This window comes from Phyllostomus discolor, chromosome 10, assembly GCF_004126475.2.
Source record: "Phyllostomus discolor isolate MPI-MPIP mPhyDis1 chromosome 10, mPhyDis1.pri.v3, whole genome shotgun sequence".
In the NCBI taxonomy this organism is placed as follows: Eukaryota; Metazoa; Chordata; class Mammalia; order Chiroptera; family Phyllostomidae; genus Phyllostomus; species Phyllostomus discolor.
In genome coordinates this window covers 86,648,951-86,671,386 of record NC_040912.2, presented here as the reverse complement: position 1 = coordinate 86,671,386, position 22,436 = coordinate 86,648,951, and the positions used below count along the sequence as shown (strand labels likewise).

Genomic DNA, 22,436 nt, shown 5'->3' with positions numbered 1-22,436 from the left:
CAATCTTCAGAAAGAAGAACAAAGTAGGAGAAATCACAATGCCTCATATCAAACTATATTATAAGCCCACTGTAATCAAAACAGTCTGGCACTAGCATAAGAACTGATACAAAGATCAATGAGTCAGAAGAAAGACCCACAATAAACCCATGTCTCTATGGTCAACAATATTCAACAAAGGGAGCAGCACCATAAAATAGACTAAAAATAGCCTCTCAACAAATACTGTTGGGAGAACTGGAATGTTACATGTAAAAAAAGGAAATTAGACCACCAATGTAAAACATGCACCAGAATTAACTTACAATGGACAAAAGGTAGAAAACATAAGCTGTGACATCATAAAAGTCCTAGAGGAAAACAAAGGCAGTAAAATTCCACATGTCTTATCCATGCAGCAATACCTTTGCTGATATATCCTTCTACCCAAGGGAAATAAAGGAAAGGGTAAACAAATGAGATTACATCAAATTAAAAAGCTTCTGCATAGCTAAAGAAAACATCATCAAAATGAAAAGGAAACCAACCATATGGGAAAACATATTTGCCAATGATACCTGACACAAGGGTTTGATCTCCAAAACATATAAAGAATTCACAGGACTCACCACCAGGAAGACAAACAATCCAATTAACACATGGGAAGAGGGCCTCCTGACAGGCACTTCTCAAGGAGAACAAACAGAGGGTCTATAGGCATGTGAAAGGATGCTACATCAGTAGCCATCAGAGAGATTCAAATTATAACCACTAGGAGATACCTCCTCATACCATTCAGAATGGCCATCATTAACAAAACAACAAATAGAAAGTGCTGGTGAGGATGTGGTGAAAAGGGAACCCTAGTGCACTGTTGGTGGGAATGCAAACTTGTGCAGCTCCTGTGGAAAACAGTATGGAATTTATTCAAAAAATTAAAAATGGAACTGACTTTTGATCCAGTGATTCCACTGCTGGGATTATGCCCTAAGAGGCATGAAATACCAATACAAAAGAACCTATGCACCCCAATGTTCATAGCAGCATTATTTGCAATAGCCAAGTGCTGGAAACAGCCTACTACTGCCCATCAGTAAATGAGTGCATAGAAAAACTGTGCATCATTTACACAATGGAATACTATGGAACACAAAGAAACCAAACTCCTAACTTTAATGACAACATAAAAGGAACTGAAGAGTACCATGCTAAGTGAAATAAGCCAGGCAGTGAAAGGCAGATGCCATATGATATGATATGGTATCTCACCTACAAGGGAACCTAATGAACAAAACAAACAAACAAGCAAGTAGAACCAGAGGCATGGAAACAGGGAACAGACAGACAGTGACACGAGCAGAAGTAGGAGGGCAATCAGGAGGGAAGGAGGGAAAATGTCAAGGAGCAAGTATAAATGACCCATGGACGTGGACACCAGGGCGGGGACTGACTGGGGAAGCAACAGGGGGGAAACTGGGACAAGTGAAATAGAACACCAGTAAAAAAGGAGACTTCAAATACTGTAATTTATATCAAAAAGGCAAACACAGTTATAAAGAATGAAAAATAAAATATTTCAATGAAGTATTAGAATCTACAGGAAACAGTTATTCATTCTGAAACAGCAATATATAATGACTTCAATTAAGAAAACATCAAATACAACAGAGGGCTGTGCCCAACAGACAGTAGGACTAATGAACTCAAATGAAAATTAAGAGAAAAGTATCAAATACAGGCATAAAATCACAAATCAGAGTTGAGTCAGAAAGGCGTCTTTGAAAGTGCTAAAAAGTGTTCTAACAGATACTCAAGAAGAAAGAAAAATTAGATGGGGAAACAGATAATACTGAGGATGTTATTTCTGAGAATGTCCCAACTGTGATGAGGGATATGCTCCCATGAGCACAGAAACCACCACAAATCACAAGTAGATACATTTACATAAACACCACGATCCTGCAATATTACAGTGACATTTCTGAAAACCAGTGATAAAATAAATATTCTCAAAACTCAGAAAAAAATATTTATTTATTATCCATCACCAACAGGAATCATTGCTTTAGCTGGAAAAAGATACATTCTTTAGTGTCTTTTGCATGCGGCCCGGCTGGAAATGAGACTTCGGTTGGTTGCTTAGGTTTGTCTGTTTTATCTTTGACTTGTGTTTCTGTTTGAAAACATGTTCGTTTCATCTTAATTTTGGAAGCATATTTTCCTGTATATAAACTTTTGGATTGACAGTTATTATTTCAACCCTTCGCAGATACTGCTCATTGACCTCTGACCTCCAAGGTTCCCACTATGCGGTCGGAAATCATTATTATTATTGTTGTACCCCTCACGGTACTACAGGGAGGGCCCAGTTCCATGAGGGCACCTGTACTCTAGTTCCCCCGCCCTGCACATGGGAAGGCCTGGTCTCATAGGCCATTGCCATCATTTCAACCTGGGGCCTTAGGGACTGAAAGGGGCTTGAAGCCAGGTGCTGGCTGCAGATCTCCCCATTCGGTTGCTGATTCTGCCTCATTCTTGTCCTTTGAGACTTTGACTTACTCTCTTTCAAGCCCAGGTATACATTTAAGAGTTACGGTTTTTAAAATGTTCTGTCCAATAGTTTTAGGTGCTTTCTCCTAACATGGTTTTCAGGACGGCCACTCTGCTGTATTGCCACGGTTTCTACTCTAGAAATCCCAGAGGTAACCTACCCGGGGAGGGAGTCAGATGCCTGCTGATTCCCCTCACAGAGGAGCACTTGATGCAAACACAGCTGCACTGCAAGGGTGCCGGCTCCCGTCTCAGTCCCCGCCCACAGACACGAGTTATTCCCGTGACGCACGTTCCTCACCCTTGCCCCTCCCTCCCGCTCCACTTTCCCTCCTGTGTTCTGTCATGGGACGCTTATCACCTCCCTTTTCCAAATGTCTTGTCTTCTTCTTTAATGCACGCCTCCATTCCTATTTTCTTGGATTCTCCCTTATTCCAGTCCATAGTGTTTTCCTGCCTGTACATGTTGAGATTTATAAACCTCTACTTGTTTCACACATTTTCCACTTTTAAAACTATAATGTTCAAACTTTTATATATATTACATATACAATACATTACATATGTATATTTGTTATAGAGACATTCATCATAGTTGGATTTGAAAATTCAGATAAGCACATAGAAACCTTTTCCTTATTGTCACTGTTGTTGGCAACCGCCCTGACTGGTACCAGAAGCTGAAAACCCCGCCTAGGCTAAGGCTAAGGGAACGCCCTTGGAACTGTAAGCCAGCAAGGAGACAAGGGCTTGTCTCCCTGGCAGGAATGCTGCTTCTGCTGCTGAACCCCAAAAAGCTTGGTCGGTTAGCCAAAGACAGGTAAGATTCCCCAAGGGGGGAACCACCTAAGCCAGGCACGATCACTTTGGGAGGCCCCCTAAAAGAAGGATTTGGGGGGCTGCAGCAAAAGAGGGTGATGGACCCTCGCTCCTCGGCTTTAACATAGCCTGAGCTCTCATCGTCTGGGAGAAAATCTCCTTATCTCTTGGTTGCCTTAGTTCCTGTGCTAAGCCTGAAACAATGACAGGGTGGTGCAGCTCAGTGCTGAAAAGGGCAGATTCCCTGGGTGATCAGGCCTAAGAAAGAACATGTAAATTACTGTGAAACCTCCTTTGTTTAGAATGCTCTCAGTTGAATGAGAAGGGTCCAAGGAGGAAGTTGGTTCCTCAAAGTCTTACAGCTCTTTGACCCTGACTCAAAATAGACCGGCAGAGTTCCTTGTTTTCTATGGTTCCTTACTTCCCCCTGATAAGTACTGTACTTTACCTGAATTATTATGCAAAATGAGCCCAATAAAAGCAGGTATGGACGGTAAATCAGGGCGCCCCCTACTAGGGGGGGTGGTCATTTCGTCCCTGCTTCCCCACAGAAACTAGTCTTGTCTCTGTGCATGTTTGTTTCTCGCGTGTTTTTCGGCAAGCCATCCACAGCGTTCCGTGGTCACTGCTGGCCGGTGACCCATGCGCAACACACTGAGTTTCTTCTTAACAATTGCATATTATACATATGGCATTAGTAATTTTCCTTTTTCATTTAATATGAATTGTAAATATATTGCAAGAAAATAAATATACAAAACTTGACTTTGAAGAAGATATTATTTAATATGCATATTTTATATAAACATTTATTTTACCTGTCTCCTAATATTGAAAATCTTGGATGTTTACAATCTTTAGCTACTACAAACTAACTCTACAGGGAGGAAACATTGCTCACATAATTATTTTCCTGGATAAATTCTTTAAATGGGAATTACTGGATCAAAACTAACTTGCAGTGTTCATCTCTGGATTATGTACCAAACTGTCCTGGGCAAGATAAGCACTGTGTGCTATTACCTGTTTCCTCAAAGCTTTACCATAAAATAGATACAAGACTCATAATTAGAGAACAGACTGAGAGGTGTCAGAGGAGAGAGGGTTAGGGGGCTGGGTGAAAAAGTTGAAGGGATTAAGCAAAAATAAATAAATAGATCAAAGCCATAGCCACCTACAACAGTATGGTGATTACCAGAGGGAGAGGGGAGCGGGGAGAGGGAGGAGAGGGTAGAGGGGGATAAATGGTGATGGAATGAGACTTGAATGGATGTGGTGAACACACACTACAACATACACATGACATATTATAGAACTGTACACCTGAATCATATATAATTTTACTTTTTAAAAGATTTTATTTATTTATTTTTAGACAGAGGAATGGTAGGAGACAAATATCAATATGTAGTTGCCTATCCCATGCCCCATACTGGGGATCTGGCCCCCAGCTCAGGCATGTGCCCTAACTGGGAATCGAACTGGTGACCCTATGGTTCTCAGGTAGGTGCTCAGTTCAATTAGCCACATCAGCCAGGACTGAAACCCACATAATTTTATTAACCAATATCATCCCAATAAATTAAGGGAAAAATGTTTAAATTATAAAATTTAAAAAGTTATCAACTTTATTACAGATAATTGTACCTTCTTTTATTCTAATGTTTACTATTATATTTGTCCTGATAATTTGGGGAATTACTTTTTCACTGTTCTGAGAATGCTCAAAAAGATACTTAAATGTTGTGTTCTGATCAAGCTTGGTCTTTCTTTTTCTTGAAACTCTTAAAACATTTTAGGAAAGAAACTAAGTTGTTAAGATACTTCATTCAGGGGAGAAATCCAGTTAGAAACTGGAGGATTAATAAGGATTCCTGAAAGGGGACAGGGCCAGCAGTCTTCCGTCTCAGAAAGGTCTCCTCCTGTTCCCCACTGTGAGCACGTCCCCAGGGGGTCTTACAGGGCTGCTCTGCTGCTGACGCTGGGCTGACTTCTCTGAGTTTTCTAAGGTATATCTGTTTCCATTAACATTGACCAGTACGCACAGTGCAGCAATGAGTGAATCGCCTAACCTGCAGAACTACATCTACTGTGGCCCCCGAATCACCATACTCACAGCTTTGAGTGATCCTCAAGTCATGACTAGACAACTGTTTTGCAACTCATTTGAAAAATGAACATGAATTCCTCTAAAAAGTTCTCAAGTTGATAAATTAACCAACAAAGTTTATACGGAGTCATTTCAATCTCACATCAATACACAAGGGAACCCACTTCCCTGGTAGAAGCTGCCTTCGGTGCTTGCTGCTTAAGGCCTCCCATAAGGGATTCCCATGGGGTAGAACACTTCGCTGTTTCTAACACCACACAGTGAGCAGCCTCAGTGAGTCACCCTTGAACTAGCTTTCCCTACTCTTTTGTCACTCCCCTTTCCCTCATTTATAATAAGTGTTGGTACATGAGCTTCTATATAGGGTTTTATTTTGGGAGAACCCAGCCTGAGATGTAAGGGCATTCTCTACCAATATGGAAGGGTAAAATACCTGTTTCTCTGGTCCCAATGAAGTATAAGGGAAAGGAAGACAGGTAAGAAAGGTAGGTGGTCAGGTGCATGCACACGCTGGCTTTCCCGCTGTGGTCTGAAAGGACAGAGATAGGTTTGTTAGGTCTGACAAGAATGACCCTGAAAAGCATATGAGTTTTTCCCCACATCTCCCATTAGTGCCTCTGGGTGGAGACCAACGTGCGGGTCAAGTGCATAAAACTTTAAGACCTGGGGAGCGAGGAGAGACAAGTGCTGCAGAGCTAACTGGTCTAGACAGACACACCTGAGGCAGCTCTCCTGGCTCCTTGCTACCTCCACAGTTTCTGGAAGGAATTCAGATGATTCTGCAAGTCCCCAGTGGTGGTGGTGGGTGCAAATATTGGAGAAGTAGGGCAACCACTTGCACAGGGAATCGCCACGATACCAGGGAAATAGCCTGGTACCTGAGGGCATCAGGGGGGTCCAATGAGGCGAGATCAAAAGGAAAGGCCTGGCCAAATTTCCCAGAGGTTCACAGCACCAGGGAAGGTGTAATTAAGGTGGGGGTGACACACCAAGGACGTCTACCTGTCACTGATTCAATGTACTAGAGAACTGACTTCCCACAGCCCCGTGCTCCAGGGTCAGAGACAACACAGTTCCTGGGACACTTCCCAAGGGGCCAGATCTCAGCAGGTCACAGCTGCCCTCACCAAGGAACTCACGTCCACAGAGAGACTGACACATGGACCGAGGCAGCATGCCGTGGGAAAGAGGCTCTTTAAACCAGGCAAGCAAGACTGAGAGAGCTTCAGCAGAAATGTCTGCAAATTCACGAACACACATACAGAGCCTCATTTTCCTCACTCCCAAACCTCCAGTGCTGCTAGTTAAGATTATAAGGTCATGATATAGAATAAATAAGTTTCTTATTCCTGGTTCAACTATTTAGAACACAAGAAAAATACACATGTGACTCAGTAACATTTATGTATACGATACATTAGAGTAATGCCAATCTCTATTAGACTCTAAACCCACCTATATGTAGGTTGAAATTTCATACACAGACGACCACTGAATAATGAAGGAGTTAGGAGAACCCACCTACACGCAGAGGCTAGGGGACTTTATTCTCCATGAATCCAAAAATATGTGACTTCCTAAAACCTTAATTATTAATAACCTAATGTTGACCCAAAGGCTCACCCATAACATAGTCAAAAAATACCCACAAGGATAAAAAAACAAGCATACAAACCTGGAAGTATTTTCTGGAGGGCGGGCCCATTGTATCACAGGCTTCCCCCACTAAGTGACTGTTCTAGGAACTCATCTGTATCAGTGTGCCAGCTGACATTGTTGTGAGAGACTGAATTTGGCTGCTGTGAAAGTTTTTTGGAGACTACTTCAACACATTTGCCCATTGCATGATGGGTGATTTCTGAGTGCACCTGCCCACACCACACTGAGTGTGCAGCTGTTTTTGACCCACCCTCCACATTCACCCAATCTTGTCACAGGTGAGTATTCTTTCTCTGGATGAAAGAGTCCTCAAAAAGAAATATTTTGCTGACATGGAAGAGGTGAAACAAAAGAGGCAGGAGCACTAAAAGGAACCAAAATCAATGAGTTCAAAATTTTGAGCACTGGCAAAAATGTCTCCATTATTGTACTGCATCAAATAGCACTTTAAAGGTGATGATGTTTAAACACATAGGAATAAATACACAATATTTTATAAATACATTTTTGGATTTTGGAGGTCCCTTTCATATTTATTATATGTACTATACACTGTACTCGTACAATAAAGTAAGCAATAGACAAATGTTAAGAAAATCATGAGGAAGACAAAATACATTTACAGTATTTGTTGAAAAAAATCTGCATAAAAGTGAATCCACACAGTTCCACCCCGAGTTGTTCAAGGGTCACCTGTATTTGCTCATCACTGCGTCACCAATGTCCACCTCAGTGTGAGGAATGGGGGAAATGCTGAGTAAAAGCTAATAGTCATGATACCGACAGCCTATCGGATGTTCAAGCCAAAGCAGATCCAAGTCCAGGACATTCATGACCCAGAATTTCCCTGAGTACGTCAATAGAAATGATTGCATATGGCCTCCAAAGCAGGTGCGTAATAACATCCATGGACCAATTCTGTGTTACAGCCAGAACTGGAGACAACCAGATATGAACTACCCGAAGTATCATACATAAATTGTGATAGATTTATAGAATGTAATGCTATGAAACAACTAAGTTAATGAAATAGAACTACCTGTAGCAACCTAATGAATCTCACAAACAGTAATGAGTGAAAAAACGAAAGTAACAAACAATGCACATTTGGGGTATAGACACATACAGATATAAGTTTTTGCAATTCTGAATTGTATTTATCCATGTACTTTTAAATATTATTTCTTTAGAGAACAGAGATTGCAAAGGAAAGACGGACTCGTTTACTTCACACATTAGTTGAAATCTGGACATTTTGCATCACATAAAGGGCTACATTGTGTAATATTCCTGCTTTTTTCTACCCTAAGAGCAAATCTCACTTTATACTGTTTCATTTTTAAGTCATGGTCCTGGATATTGAAAAATGATAAATGTATCCAGGCTATAATATTAATAATTACAATTTACTGATCTCTTGTTAAAATGTGTGGCTACTGCCACACATTTGCTGCACAGTGTATCCTTTCTACAAACCTATGACTTAATTAATGAATTTATTTTACACGCAATAAATGTAAATTCCAAAGAATTTAAGTATAATGTATCAGTTTGCTCATCTAGCAACTGGATGAGCAGAACTTGGTAAAATTCCCACCTTTACCTAAATTCAAAATCATTGATTTTAACCCTTTATATTTTTTTGGTAGTAATGTCTACCTATATAGCAGAACTTACAAAATGAATGCTTTCTAAGAAAGAAATCCATATTTTTTCCTCTTTAAAACTCTTCACACACACACAAAAAAAACACTATTTTAAAAGTAAATATTTCTCTTTGCACCATTTTAAGTATTCAGGTTTAATTTAGCATGCAATTTGAGGAAGGTTTTGAACAAGTCTGTTTATACAGGCTTTCCCACTCCCTCTCAAACTGTGTTCTGTCATTTCGTAACAGTGTTGGAGTTTCATGTTTGACTAAAGTGGTTATTTAACTCACCTCATATCTTACTTTAAAGAGCAAATTATTACTGAAAATGTATAGCCTCATATCACTGGTCAAACAGTCACCACAGCAATTACACAGTCTGCCCTTATTTGCGAGAATGTTCTACGTTTTGGTCATCTCCCCATAGGAGACAACAAACAGAGCTAATGAGAGAAAATGTATAATTCTGCCAAAGATTCTCAGCTACATCCATTCTACCTTCTCCTGTCCCCACCATCCCAGATCTCCACTTATGCACAAAACGCACAAAAACATAGTGGCAGAGAAAGCTCCAATGTGTCTGTGTGTTTCAGCTTGACATCCTTCAGGGTTCTCTTCTTGCTGTTAGTTCCATCAGAGTGACACCCTTAATTCTCTAGCCCTTGTAATCCTGGCTCATGCTTTTCCTAAATGAAGTTGTTGATGCCCCACAAAACATCACTGTCATAGACATATGCAGGAAAATAAACAAATATTTTAAATACAGAGCCAGTTTTTGAAGATGACAGTTGCTAAATTTAAAATATTTCAATATTGCTATGTAATCAGTCTAAATTCCTTCATTTTAAATATTCTGCCAGTACCTTGTTTTCTACAATGAAATTTTGTCTACAAGTTCTGATTATGGAATGTATAAATTTATTTCCCCTATTTGGAATATGCCTCATGAACATATTACAAGTGCACGTACCAACCAGAGAGCTGGAAGAGGGGCTTATTTTCTTATGCAGCATCCTCGGAGGGAGGGACCAGAATGGGCTTTCTCGGGAGGTAGTAACAGGAAAGGTTCAAAAACATGAAAGGGATGCCCTCAGCCTAGGGCTTGTCTATGTATCCTGAGTATCAGTGGGGTGACTTCTCAGGTCCCTGTAAGCTCAGTTACTTTCTATCTGTGAGGCTCTCATGAAGGTCTCCCCTTTCCCAGCCTCCTTCTCAGAGCAGCGTTGACTTCCCTGTTCCTCAGACTGTAGATCAGGGGATTCAGCATGGGATTGAAGAGGCTGTGAAACAGGAGGAGGTATTTCTTCTGCTCCTGGGGGTCCCCATGTTGGGGTCCAACATACATGATCATGGCTGTGCCATAAAAGAGCCCCACCACACAGAGGTGGGAGGAGCAGGTGGAGAAAGCTTTCTGGCGTCCCTCTGCTGACTGGATCCTCAGGGCCGTCCACAGTATGTGACTGTAGGAGACCACAACTGCGGACAGTGGTCCCACCAGCACTGACACTGCCCCAGCCAAAACCATAACCTTGTTAAGGTGGGTATCGGCACAGGCGAGTTTGAGAACAGCTAGAATTTCACAGAAAAAGTGGTTCACTTGCTGGGGACCACAGAAGGGCAATGGTAAGAGTAACAACAGATGTACCAGGGCCAGAAGGAGTCCTGAAGTCCAGGAAGCCACTGCCAGGGTGACGCAGACTCTCCAGCTCATGATGGTAGAATACCGAAGGGGCAGGCAGATGGCCACGTACCGATCATAGGACATCGCCACCAGGAGAAGACATTCAGTGAGAGCAAAAGTCAAGAAGAGAAAGGTCTGTGTCACGCAGCCAGCAAAGGAGATGGGCTGGGCTGGGCTCAGGAGGTTGACCAGCATCTGGGGCACTGTGTTGCAGGCATAGGCTATGTCGACAGTGGCCAGCTGGGAGAGGAAGAAGTACATGGGGGTGTGCAGTTTGGAGTCCAGTGAGATGAGCCCCAGGATGACCCCATTGCCCAGCAGGGTGAAGGCATAGAACACGGAGAAGAGCCCAAACAGGAGCAGCTGCATTCTCGGGCTGAGCGGGAATCCCACCAGGAGGAACTCTGTGACAGAAGTCTGGTTGCCCCCCATTTTCCTGGGAAAGAACAAGGGAGAGCGCCCATCAAGTCAGAATGCCTGAAGGACGTGTTTATCATGGTAGACATGTGTGTGTTATCAATTCTTCCCTCAGAAAACATCTTCAAAGACACTTCTGTTCTGCAGTTACTACGTGAATACCATGCACTGCAAGTGACACAGAAGGAACTTTTTTCACCCTGAAAAAATTAAATGCCAGTGTTCTATTACAGTGCTCAGTAAATCTTACCTTTCTTTCCAAACTTCCACCACAGTTCCTAACACGTTAACACACCTACTCTGGACACTTTCAGTGCACACTTCCTCAGTGACCACTACTGCTCCAGAGGCTGGCCTGGGAGGTGTCCCAATCCGCAGTGCACACACAGCCACCGTGGGGAGGGGGCTGTGGGCCTGGGTCTGCACCCACACAGGAGGCTGGGAAGGAGGACCGGGAGCGTGTGGGAGATTCTCCTATCAGGGGATCTCACAGATTCGTGCCTTCATTAGATGACTTAAGTATTAGCCTTGTAATTTTTACTGGCAGCATCATCTTGAATTAAGTTGAGGGAATGGCAGGCAGATTGCCACAACTTTAGCTGGATTTAAGGGAGAGAACTTTGTATTTTTACTTTTGTATCCACATTCTACTCTGATCATGCTGTTTCATGATTGGATGTTACTTGTCACACACTTATCCCTGTATGAATATCTATTTCCACTCCTGTATGTGTGTGGATAATATATATAGTTCCATAAACACATACATACACACTCATACACTTGAATCGTTAGGTGCATATATGTGTATTTCATGTGAATATCATGTGCATATAGGTGCATATTATGTGAATATAATCCTTATTATATTCTTAATCCTATATGAACATTTATATTCTATTGCTGCATGTGTGTGGAGAATGTACATGTTATGTATGCAGTTACATACACATATATGCACACACATGCACTTGAATCTTTATTAAGTGGAAGACTAGTTGCTATTTTCTATATTATTTTCTACTCTACTTCACTAGTAAAATGCTGCTTGGATGATTTCTTGATGGGTCATGGCCTGGGATTTAAAACTACTGATAAATATCCAAGGCTAGAGCTAAAGCTCTAACTATATACTCATATCCTTAGCACTTTTAACATAATTTACATCTTAACTCTAAATGAAAATATTATTCATCATGAATCTTTACTTTCTGGGGTTTATCAATCTTTAGGAAAGGACTTGTCCCAGGGAGGGAATTCCGAGGTTTCACTTGTAACAATTAAACCCCTGCTTCTGTTTCCTTGTCTCTCTGACTCCATGTCCTTCTTCAGTCCAGCACCCATCTGAATGCCACTAAAGTAAGAATCTCACAAGAATTAATCATTGCTGTGCCATATCAATTCTCCATTCAAATTTCCTCATAGGTTCTCAATATTTGCAAGGTTTGATAAACAAAAGAGTGAAGGTTTCACCCTGCTTCAAAGAAAGAATCAGAATTCACAGCAGAAACACTGGGAGATGATATTATCTTAGTCCAAGAAAAAAGGTGGTAAGTTAAAATCACCTTTGTGAAGATAACTGATTTTTTTGGTAAGACCAAGCTTTCATACCAGTGAATGCTTTAACTCAGGGATTTGGATTCCCATGTCATGCCAGAAGTCGAGCAAGAAAAATGCTCAGGTCTCTTCCAAATACAGGATTCACTGGCCTTAAATGTATAGAAAAGTGTTCGCTGTTTTCATTTCAGGTTTGTTGGCACATATGGGAGGAACGAAGACAGCAGTGCTACTTCTAAAATGTCCCATGGTGAAGGACACAATCAACTAAAGCAGGAGGACCAGTGACTGTCATGCCATCTTCCTCCTGTCTGCTGCACGGAGCTAACACACAAAACAAAAATCCACAGATATTTACTAAACATATTCCATGTTCGTCCACATGTCTTGGCTGAGGACATACAAGACAATTCCTATCTGCTGGTGTATAGAGTCTGCTTGGAGTAGCAAGTCTGTTAAAAGGACTCAAAAGATGGCAATTCTCCAATTCAAATAACTCACCAAGTGGCTGTTCACTTTCAAAAATAAAACCGTCAGGACATTCTTCTGTCACAGACTCCTTTTGTGGTCAATTTGGTCCATTATTTCATGACAACATGACTTAATTTCATGGGACAATGGAAACACTTTAAAACAGCTAATATGATTTAAACAAGGAATATTACACTAAATGTACCAATGTAAATGATCCACACTAGGTGTCTCTAAATGACCTGGTGACTTAAATGATCCTAGTAGCTAAGTCTACAAATAGCAGCAAGTGGCACTGACAGACAATAACAATTCCATTCTGCACTGTGATTTTTCATCACAGCCTGTCTGAAATTGAATAGTGAACAAAGACTGGACAATATAAGAAACTTACCGCAGACTTACAGCAAAACATGAGAACCAGCTGAATGTGACTTAAGCAAAAACACACTAATAAAGAGAAAAGTATCTGTGAGTTAGTGTGGAAATTGCCGTCTCATAAGGATCTCTTAGGAGAAAAGATAACCGAATAATAAGAGATGATTTATTCTCTGTTCTACTCCTCCACCTCTCAATATACTGCTGAGTGTTTGGTGTAGGGAGGGAGAAGGACCCGCCAGGCACACTGCCATCAGCTCCCATCCAGGGAAAGGGGCTCCACAGGGACTCATCTGTGCTGTTCTCCACAGGGACACTTGTGACAAGACACTAGCTATGATGATTCCTTCACTCACTGTGGGGTGGATGTTCATCCATTTACAAGCTCTAGAATGATTTCTGGGACTCCTTCACACATGACAATGACCACACCTTGCACTCACTATGGCTCAAGAACTCAATTTCCCCACCTACTAACCCTCCAAATAGAGCAGGTGGTACACAGGGCAGCTCAAGCCAATAGGTTTTTCCCAACCTCTAGCCTTGGCTGAGTTTTATCTCACACCTGACCAGAACATGTATCCTCTGTATTTTTTCTTTGAAGCTATGGGAATCCAACAGGGAACAGAAACCGTGCTGGTGTGGTATGATAGTAGAGAGACTTTCACACCACGCAATGGTTACAAGGACACTGGGGAACTGCAACAGTAAACACAGAGCTCTCAGATGAACAAGCAGAACTGCATAAACCTGCTATCCCTAGGGGTCAAGGGCACCCAGCAGAGGCTGGGTGATTAGAATCCAGGTCAGAGGAGTTGGGGTTCAAACTTAACCCTGTGAGGAGAAGGGGTGTCCCAGCTCCACTGTGGCCCCAGCAGGGAATGACAAGGCTGGTTCTGGGACCCTGAGTACCTAGGGGTGGGCAGGAGCCCTCTACTGCCACTGCCAGGAGCTGTTGGGACAAGGCTGACAAGAGCAGCAGGCAGACAGGAAGGAGCAAGGTCCCTTTCCCCGCTCCAGGCTCCCAGTCTGTGTTAGAGCTCCCTACCTACACAATATAGATATTGGAAGTCAGTAAAATCAATAATCCGCACTGGCTGGTGTGGCTCAGTAGGTTACACTGTCATCCCATAAACCGAAAGGTCCTGAGTTCAGTTCCTGGTCAGGGCGCATAATGTATTTAAGTTGAGGGTTTGGTCAACACTCAGCACACATACAGGAGACAACCAATGGATGTTTGTCACATTCATATTCGTCTGCCTCTATCCCACCGCTGCCCTCTTTCTAAAAATTCAATAAGCATGTCATTTCGTGAGGATTAAAAATAAAAATCAATAGTTCAAATATCCCAATTTCGTTAAGAAAAATTGTAAACTGGATACCAGATGCTGGGGTCTCAAGTTTATCAATAAAGAACAACCTCCACATCACTCACACTGAGAGTTCATTAAGGGACAGACACAAGAATTACTTAAAAACACTAATTGGAAGATGAGGTTCAGCTGTGATGCACAGAGAGGTTTGCTGATTCCTTACCTTGAAGGGAACGTGCTAGCTAGTCACAGGCAGCCCTGGGAGCCACAGGCCTTCCCTCTAAGGTCCCGTCTGCGTCACACTGACAGTGCACAAGGGCAGAGGAGACCTGTGCTGCTCCATAAGGGTTGACGACCAGAGGGAAGGAGGGCTGGGCAGTGACAGCGACTCAGTAAAAGTCAGACTTTTGTTACTTTCTGGTACATGCACACATAACACAGACTGATAATGGGACGTTCTGCATGCACGGGTTAAGATGGCTGGAGGAGAGGTTGTGTGTGAGGTGCTATCGATGTGTAGTGCACAGCACTGGGTGAGGGACTGACAAACACGTTAGCTGTTGTGATAAGAGCCCATCTGCTCTTCATATTCAGTGAGCTCTGCTGCCCACAGGAGGTAAGTAAGGGTTGGGTGGCTTTTTAAAATGATCTTTTATGCTATAGTATTTGAAATAAAGGCAGAGATAAAATTTAAGGGTTTTTTTTACAGCTTATGAACTTCAGTAGCTAAATTTATTTCCATTTTTTAAAATTTTAATGTATATCTTAATTTAAGTATAGTTGCTGGACAGGCTAGTACTGGTCAGATTATTTCATGTGTAAACATAGTGATCTGACATCTCCAAACCTCCCTACAGCACAAAACATACTTTTTAAAAGTTATAAACAGTCATTATCCTACCACTCTACAACTCTTACTATATGTCATAGATTTTGCTATTTACTGTGTATGTACCATAACTGTGGTTCTATAACATTTGCAATTATTGGTTCACATTTTCCCTTTAAATCTTATAATAACTCTTTCCAATGTATGTGTAAAATTTCCATGAGTATCATTTCAATGACTGTATAAACAGCTCATTAAGTTAATGTGGAATACTTTGACCAATTTATCGTTTTGTCAAAATTTTGTTTACAACTTTCATATTAAAGACAATTTCAGAGAGAAAAAAGAGTGCTACTGAGTAACTGCTACTCCCCAAGGGAAGGGCACACACTTACTCCTCTGATCAAGTCCCCTGTGCGCTCTCAGTGTGACATGGAGAAAGACTCTGGAAGCAAGTGGCCACCCTCACCTCAAAGCAGGTTAGAAGGTACAGTTTATGGTAACGCCCTCAGAGGCCACCTAAAGCCTATGGGACCCATCCCCGACCACTGTGTTGGAAAACTAGAAGGAATCAGTAAAAGTCAATCTGCCTCAAAGGCAGGAGAGCCAGCCACACTCTACTAGTCACCTACAGGGTCTGGTCAAATGTCCTGTGTCAGGATAAGCATTCTCATGAGGGAAATGACACAGACCTGGACGAACCAGGTGAAAGTGCTGCTGAAAGACACTGGAGAACATGGAAACAGTCTGTACATCCACATCATTCACAGCTCAACACTCAAAAGTTCCTGGGGACCACACAGCCCAAACTGTTTCTCTGAGACCCAATGCCCAGCTCTGCCCTCTATTAGCTACTGGCTCAGCAGCTTGCCCCCAAGGCTGTGAGCAGTGAGCACGGCTCCCACACTGTCCGCAGGTTTCTCCTTCTCCCCTCCCCCCTACACGCCCTGTGTTAATCTGTTCCTTCACTCAGCCTGCTCGTTCACTCCCCAATAGAGGTCTGTAATTTTCATATGAAATATCTCTGCATCATGCAACTAGAACTTCCTGAGATTGTCTTTTAAGTGGCAAGTACAATCTGGGAGAACAGACAAGCAGCTCATTGGGTTTGCAGGACCACTTCCTTCCCCTACAGCTTTTTCATCCTTCCCAAATCTTATGACATTATGCAGTTACTGAGTTTAAACAGTCAGGGTACAGATGGAGAAAGATTGTATTCAACCTTTGGAACTCACAATAGGAATTAATATAATTTTTAAGTTCACAGATATTCAATTCAATGAACAATAAAAGAAAATATTGTATCTGAATAAAAAAAAAAAAAACAGTAAGTGTAACCTATGGAAAGCTTCCTTCAGAGGAAGAGGGAAAGCCTGATCTCCCACCATGAAGAACCACGGCAGAAGGGAGCAGCAGTGAGCTTCTCTGGATCCAAGTGGTAGCTGAGCACTTAGAGTGGGGTCTCAAATGTCACTGCAATTAGAAATGACTCTCCTCCCACAGTGCTCTCCGCAGGGCACCCTTGACATCTGTGTTCCTCAGGCTGTAGATCAGCAGGTTCACCTTGGGGTTGAAAAGGCTGTAACCAAGGAAAGGATCTCCTGCTCCTCCTCGGGATGGCGTGATTTTTGGGGGGACCCACAGACATGATGATGGGACTGCCATAAGGGAGCCTTACCAGGCAGAGGTGGGAGGAACAGGAGGAGAAGGGCTTCCCGCAGCACTCCCCAGACTGGATCCTCAGGAGGGCAAAGGGGATGCACGTGGAGGTCACCAGCACCAAGCACAGGGGCCCCACGAAGATAAAAGGTCAGGAGAAGCTCACCAGTTGGCCCAAGGATGCTAATCACCTGGATGTCTTCAGTCTAGATGGATGGCCACAGTGACCAGGAATCCAGAGCCCTTGTCAGGAGGACCTCTGATTAGCCCCTCTGTCTCTGACTCCAGGTTCACTGCTCAACCATTAGGTGATAAAGTATCTTCTAGGGTAGATAATTCTACAGCAAAGGTCAGCACACTTCCTTGCATCATGTGACTGAATAGTCACATTCCCAATTTTATGTAAATGAACATTTATGTATTCTGGCTTATGCATCATCCCATGGTGCTTTGGAGAACAAGATGCAGTCCCTGAAGAAAATTTCCAAAATGGATCTAAACCCTGAAAGCCAGATTCACAACCAATTTAACCTCATTGAAGCAAGACGTAGGAATACAAACGAATCTCTTTCTAACAGCAAGAGATGAAGTGCCTTTTCTTTTTAGTAACAACTATTGATAAATTGTCAATTCGCCTGAACGAAAACGAAATCTAAAGCGTGGAATTCCTCATACAGGGCAAGAAGCACCCAAGCAGGTTGAAGGTGATGAGCGATGAGATTTTTCACTGTGAAAGCGTGCTTCGGGAGAAAGGGCAGGATAAATAAAAAGGTGCACATTCAAGATAAAATCCTATAAAGAGAAAATTAAACTATTACTGACCATCTCAGCCTTCCTCCACCTCACTCTGCCCCCACCTAACATCTTCGTTTCTTGTCTGTGCTCTCTCCAGCCCCACCACAAAAACATAGCCTCTGAGCACAGGAAATCAAATGTTTAGAGAGCACACGCTAGCCGCCTGCCCCTGTCCTTCATGCTATGCTCAGTGAGGCACACAGGTTGACACAGAGTTAGTACTCACTTGGCTTCACATTCTGTTGCAGTAAATATGTTGTCACACTCACTAGGAACTTGGACTACATTGATAATAAGTAAATGTATAATTTACACAATAACAAACATGTGAATTGCCCTGAAATGGAACCTCAGTCCATGATGATACACTCCACTACAGTTTCCTTTGGCTAGGGAAATTATTGCATGTGTTCCATCTAGTTCATAACAAAGAAATTTCTTTTTCTAGGTTTTATCTTTTCCAAGTAAATCTATCGCATGGGTAATTCTTCACCAATAAAAATTAACCAAATCTTGAATATCTTTAAATAATTGCTCTATAAAATATACATCTAGTTAGAATCTCTAGTAAAAGATGAAAACAAGGCAATGGTGTACATCTTTACTTCACTATTTACTTATAAAAGAAGCTGTTAGCATGTCATTGTTAAGTACAGTGCTGCTGGGTGAGTTTTCTCTTTTCTGTAGGTCCTCTTTAGAAATGCTTATCTTTGTTAATGCTAGCATGTAAAGAATTTCATCATGAATTAATGCTAAATTTTGTCAAACACTTTATTAGATCTACTGATATGTATCTACGGCTTGTTAATGTGGCAAATTATGTTCATTGTTTGTTTGTTTGTTTGTTTTTATTTTAATCATTGTTCAAGTACAGTTTTCTGTCCTTTACTCCCATCCCAGCCCACCCACCCAGCCCTCCCCACCTCCCTCCCATTTCCACCCCCCCTAGTTTTTGTCCATGTGTCCTTTATATTTGTTCCTATAAACCCTTCCCATTCACCCCTGATATTCCCCTGAAATTCTCTCCCCTCTCCCCTTTGGTCACTGTCAGCCTGTTCTCTATTTCAGTGTGTTTGGTTATATTTTGCTTCTTTGTTTTGTTGTTTAGGTTCCTGTTAAAGGTGAGATCATATGGCATTTGTCTTTCACTGCCTGGGTTGTTTCGCTTAGCATAATGCTTTCCAGCTCCAACCATGCAAAGGGTAGGAGCTCCTTCTTTCTTTCTGCTGCATAAAATCCCATTGTGTAAATGTACCATAGTTTTTTGATCCATTCTTTTACTCATGGACACAGGTTGCTTCCAGCACTTGGCTATAGTAAATTGTGCTGAAATCCATCAACAAAGTTCATATGGAGTCATTTCAATTTCATATCTAAATGCTAAAGCACGTTCTATTAAAAAAACTGACCAGCTTGCAGGAGACTCCCTCAATCACTCAATGTCTGCTTCTGACAGCTAAAAAGGAGTTTTTGGGTCCACACCTACACACAAGTCATAACATTGAGGCTTTGTCTAAAGGAAGATCTCTACATTCACCATGTTTCATGAATGCATGAAGGCGTATTTCTCTGGGACTTAACCCTTAGGGCCGACGCCTCTCCCTCATCTTCTCAGCAATCTCAGGCTCTGAGGCCACTCTGGGGCCTTCAGTTGATTACCTGCCTTAGCCTCCTCACTCACGTCACTTCATGTGCCTCTTGCTTCCTGGCCCAAGGTTTCCTTTTGCCCCTGGGGAAAGTCACTCGCGATTACTTGGTGGCCACATACAATTGTCCTGTGGGATAATTGACACCCATGGAGTGAGATACACAGTTTACCAATGAAAAGTAAAAATAAGATATTAAGTTCCTCATGTGTTTTGTTTTGTTTTGTTTTGTTTTGTTTTTGGAGAGGGGCAGGGAGACAGAAGGAGAGGAGGAGAAACATTATTGTGAGAGAAAAAAATAGATGAGTTGCCTCTTGTATGCTCTCTAACCAGGAATGAAACCTACAGCCCAGGACCTGCATTGACTTGGAATTGAACCACTGACCTTTCACTTTGCGGATGATGCAGAATTGCACCACACCAGCCAGGACTTAAGTTCTTCCCTTTACTCGTCCCGGTAGCAGCTGCCTTAGGTGCTTGCTGCTCAAGGCCTCCCATAAGGGATTCCCATGGGGTAGAACAGTTCGCTGTTTCTAACATCACAGAGTGAGCAGCCTCAGTAAGTCACCCTTGAATTTGCTTTCCGTACTCTTTCGTCACTCCTCTTTTTCCTCATTTATAATTAATTGTTGATACATGAGCTCTTACATTGGATTTTATTTTGGGAGGACACAGGCTAATGAAACCACTGATGTTGCCAAAGGCAAGTGGTAGAGAATCCAACAGGAGATGGAAAGGCACTCTCAGCCAATATGGTAGGGAAAAATTTGTTTGTCTGTTCCCGATGAAGTATGAGGGAGAAGGAAGACAGCTAAGAAAGGTAGGTGGTCAGGTGCATGCACACGCTGGCTTCCCCGCTGGGGTCTGAAAGGACAGAGATAGGTTTGTTAGGTCTGACAAGAGTGACCCTGAAAAGCATATGAGTGTTTCCCCACATCTCCCATTAGTGCCTCTGGGTGGAGACCAACGTGCGGGTCAAGTGCATAAAACTTTAGGACCCGGGGAGCGAGGAGAGACAAGTGCTGCAGAACTAAGTTGTCTAGACAAACATGCCTGAGGCAGCTCTCCTGGATCCTTGCTGACTGCATAGTTTCTAAAAGAAATTCAGATGATTCTGCAAGTCCCCAGTGGTGGTGGTGGGTGCAAATATTGGAGAAGTAGGGTGACCACTTGCACAAGGAATCAGCATGGTGCCAGAAAAATAACTTGGTACCTAAGGGCGTCAGGGGCGTCCAATGAGGACCAAGATCAAAACAAAAGGCTCGACCATATTTCCCAGAGGCTCACAGCACCAGGGAAGTGTGATTAAGGTGGGGGTGACACACCAAAGACGTCTAACTGACACTGACTCAATATACAAGAGAACCGACTTCCCACAGCCCCATGTTCCAGGGTCAGAGACAACACATATCCTGGGATCTCAGCAGGTCACCGCTGCCCTCACCAAGGAACTCACGTCCACAGAGAGACTGACACATGGACCCGGAGCATGCCGTGGGAAAGAGGCTCTGTAAAGCAGGCACGCAAGACTGAGAGAGCTTCAGCAGAAATGTCTACAAATTCACGTGGTCCTGACACACATACAGAGCCTCATTTCCCCATTGCCAACCTCCAGTGCTGCTAATTAAGATTATAAGGTAATGACAATAGAATAAATAAGTTTCTTAATCTTCGTTCAACTATTTAGAACAGAACAAAAATAGACTTGTGGCCCAATAACATATTTATGTATACAATACATTAAAGTAATGCCAATCCCTCTATTAGACTCTAAACCCACCTGCCTGTAAGTAGAAATTTCATATACAATTGACCATGAACAATGAAGGGGTTAGGGGAACTCACCTATATGCAGAGTCTGGGGGAACTGATCCCCCATGCATTTAAAATTATGTGTACATATTTGACTTCCTAAAAACTTAAGTACTAATAGCCTAATGTTAACTCAATGTTACTGATAATTTATAGTCTTATATCATCGGTCAAATAGTCTTCAGAGCAATTACACAGTCTGTTCTTATTTCTGTAAATGTTCTAAGTTTTGGTCATTTCTCATAGAAGACAACAAACTAATGAGAGAAAATGTTAATTCTGCCAGGGACTCTCATCTACGTCCATTCTGCCTTCTTCCTCTCATCTCCACCCTCCCGGACCCCCAGCAGTGCTGCACAGGCAGGGAAACACAGCAGCAGGGACAGGTCCAGTGTGTCTGTGGGTTTCAGCCTGACATCCTCCAGGGCTCTCTCCTTGCTGTTAGTTCCATCAGAGTGACACCCTTCATCCTCTTTCCCTTGTAGTCCTGGCTCATGCTTTTCCTAATTTATGTTGCTGATGCCTCAGAATACATCACTGTCACAGACATATGCAGGTAAATAACCAAATATTTTAAATATAGAGCCAGTTTTTGAAGATGACAGTTGCTAAATTTAGAATATTTCAATAGTTACTATGTAATCAGTCTCAACTCCTATTTTTGAAATATTCTCCCAATAGTTTATTTTCTTCAATTAAATTTTGTCTACAAGTCCTGATTATGGAATATATGAAGTAATTCCCTCTATTCAATATCCCTCAATACCATATTACAAGTGCGTGTACCGTGCAAAGACTGGAAAAGCGGTTCATTTTCCTACGCAGCATTCTCACAGGAGGGAGCAGAATGGGCTTTCTCCAGAGGCAGTCTCAGGAGATGTTCAAGAACATAAAGGGATCCCCTAGGCAGGTGTGTCTAACTTTTTGGTGACTGTGGGCCACACTGGAACAAATAGACTTGTCTTGAGCAACACCATAAATACACAAACAGTAACAAAACTAAAGGGAAAAAGAGGTTTTAAGTAAATGTATAATTCTCTGTTGGGCCTCATTCATAGCCATCCTGGGCTGCATGTGGCCCATGGCTGTGGATCGAACACCGCTACAAGGATG

The 22,436-nt window shown here is 42.3% G+C and overlaps 1 protein-coding gene across 1 annotated transcript; it reads right to left on the bottom strand.

Moving 5' to 3' along the window:
• Positions 1-9,688: 9,688 nt before the first annotated feature.
• LOC114507848 (olfactory receptor 13-like) lies at positions 9,689-10,880 on the bottom strand. The gene has a single exon (XM_028525869.2). It carries the CDS (start codon positions 10,876-10,878, stop codon positions 9,946-9,948), a length of 933 nt encoding a protein of 310 aa, XP_028381670.1. The 5' UTR covers positions 10,879-10,880; the 3' UTR covers positions 9,689-9,945.
• Positions 10,881-22,436: the final 11,556 nt, after the last annotated feature.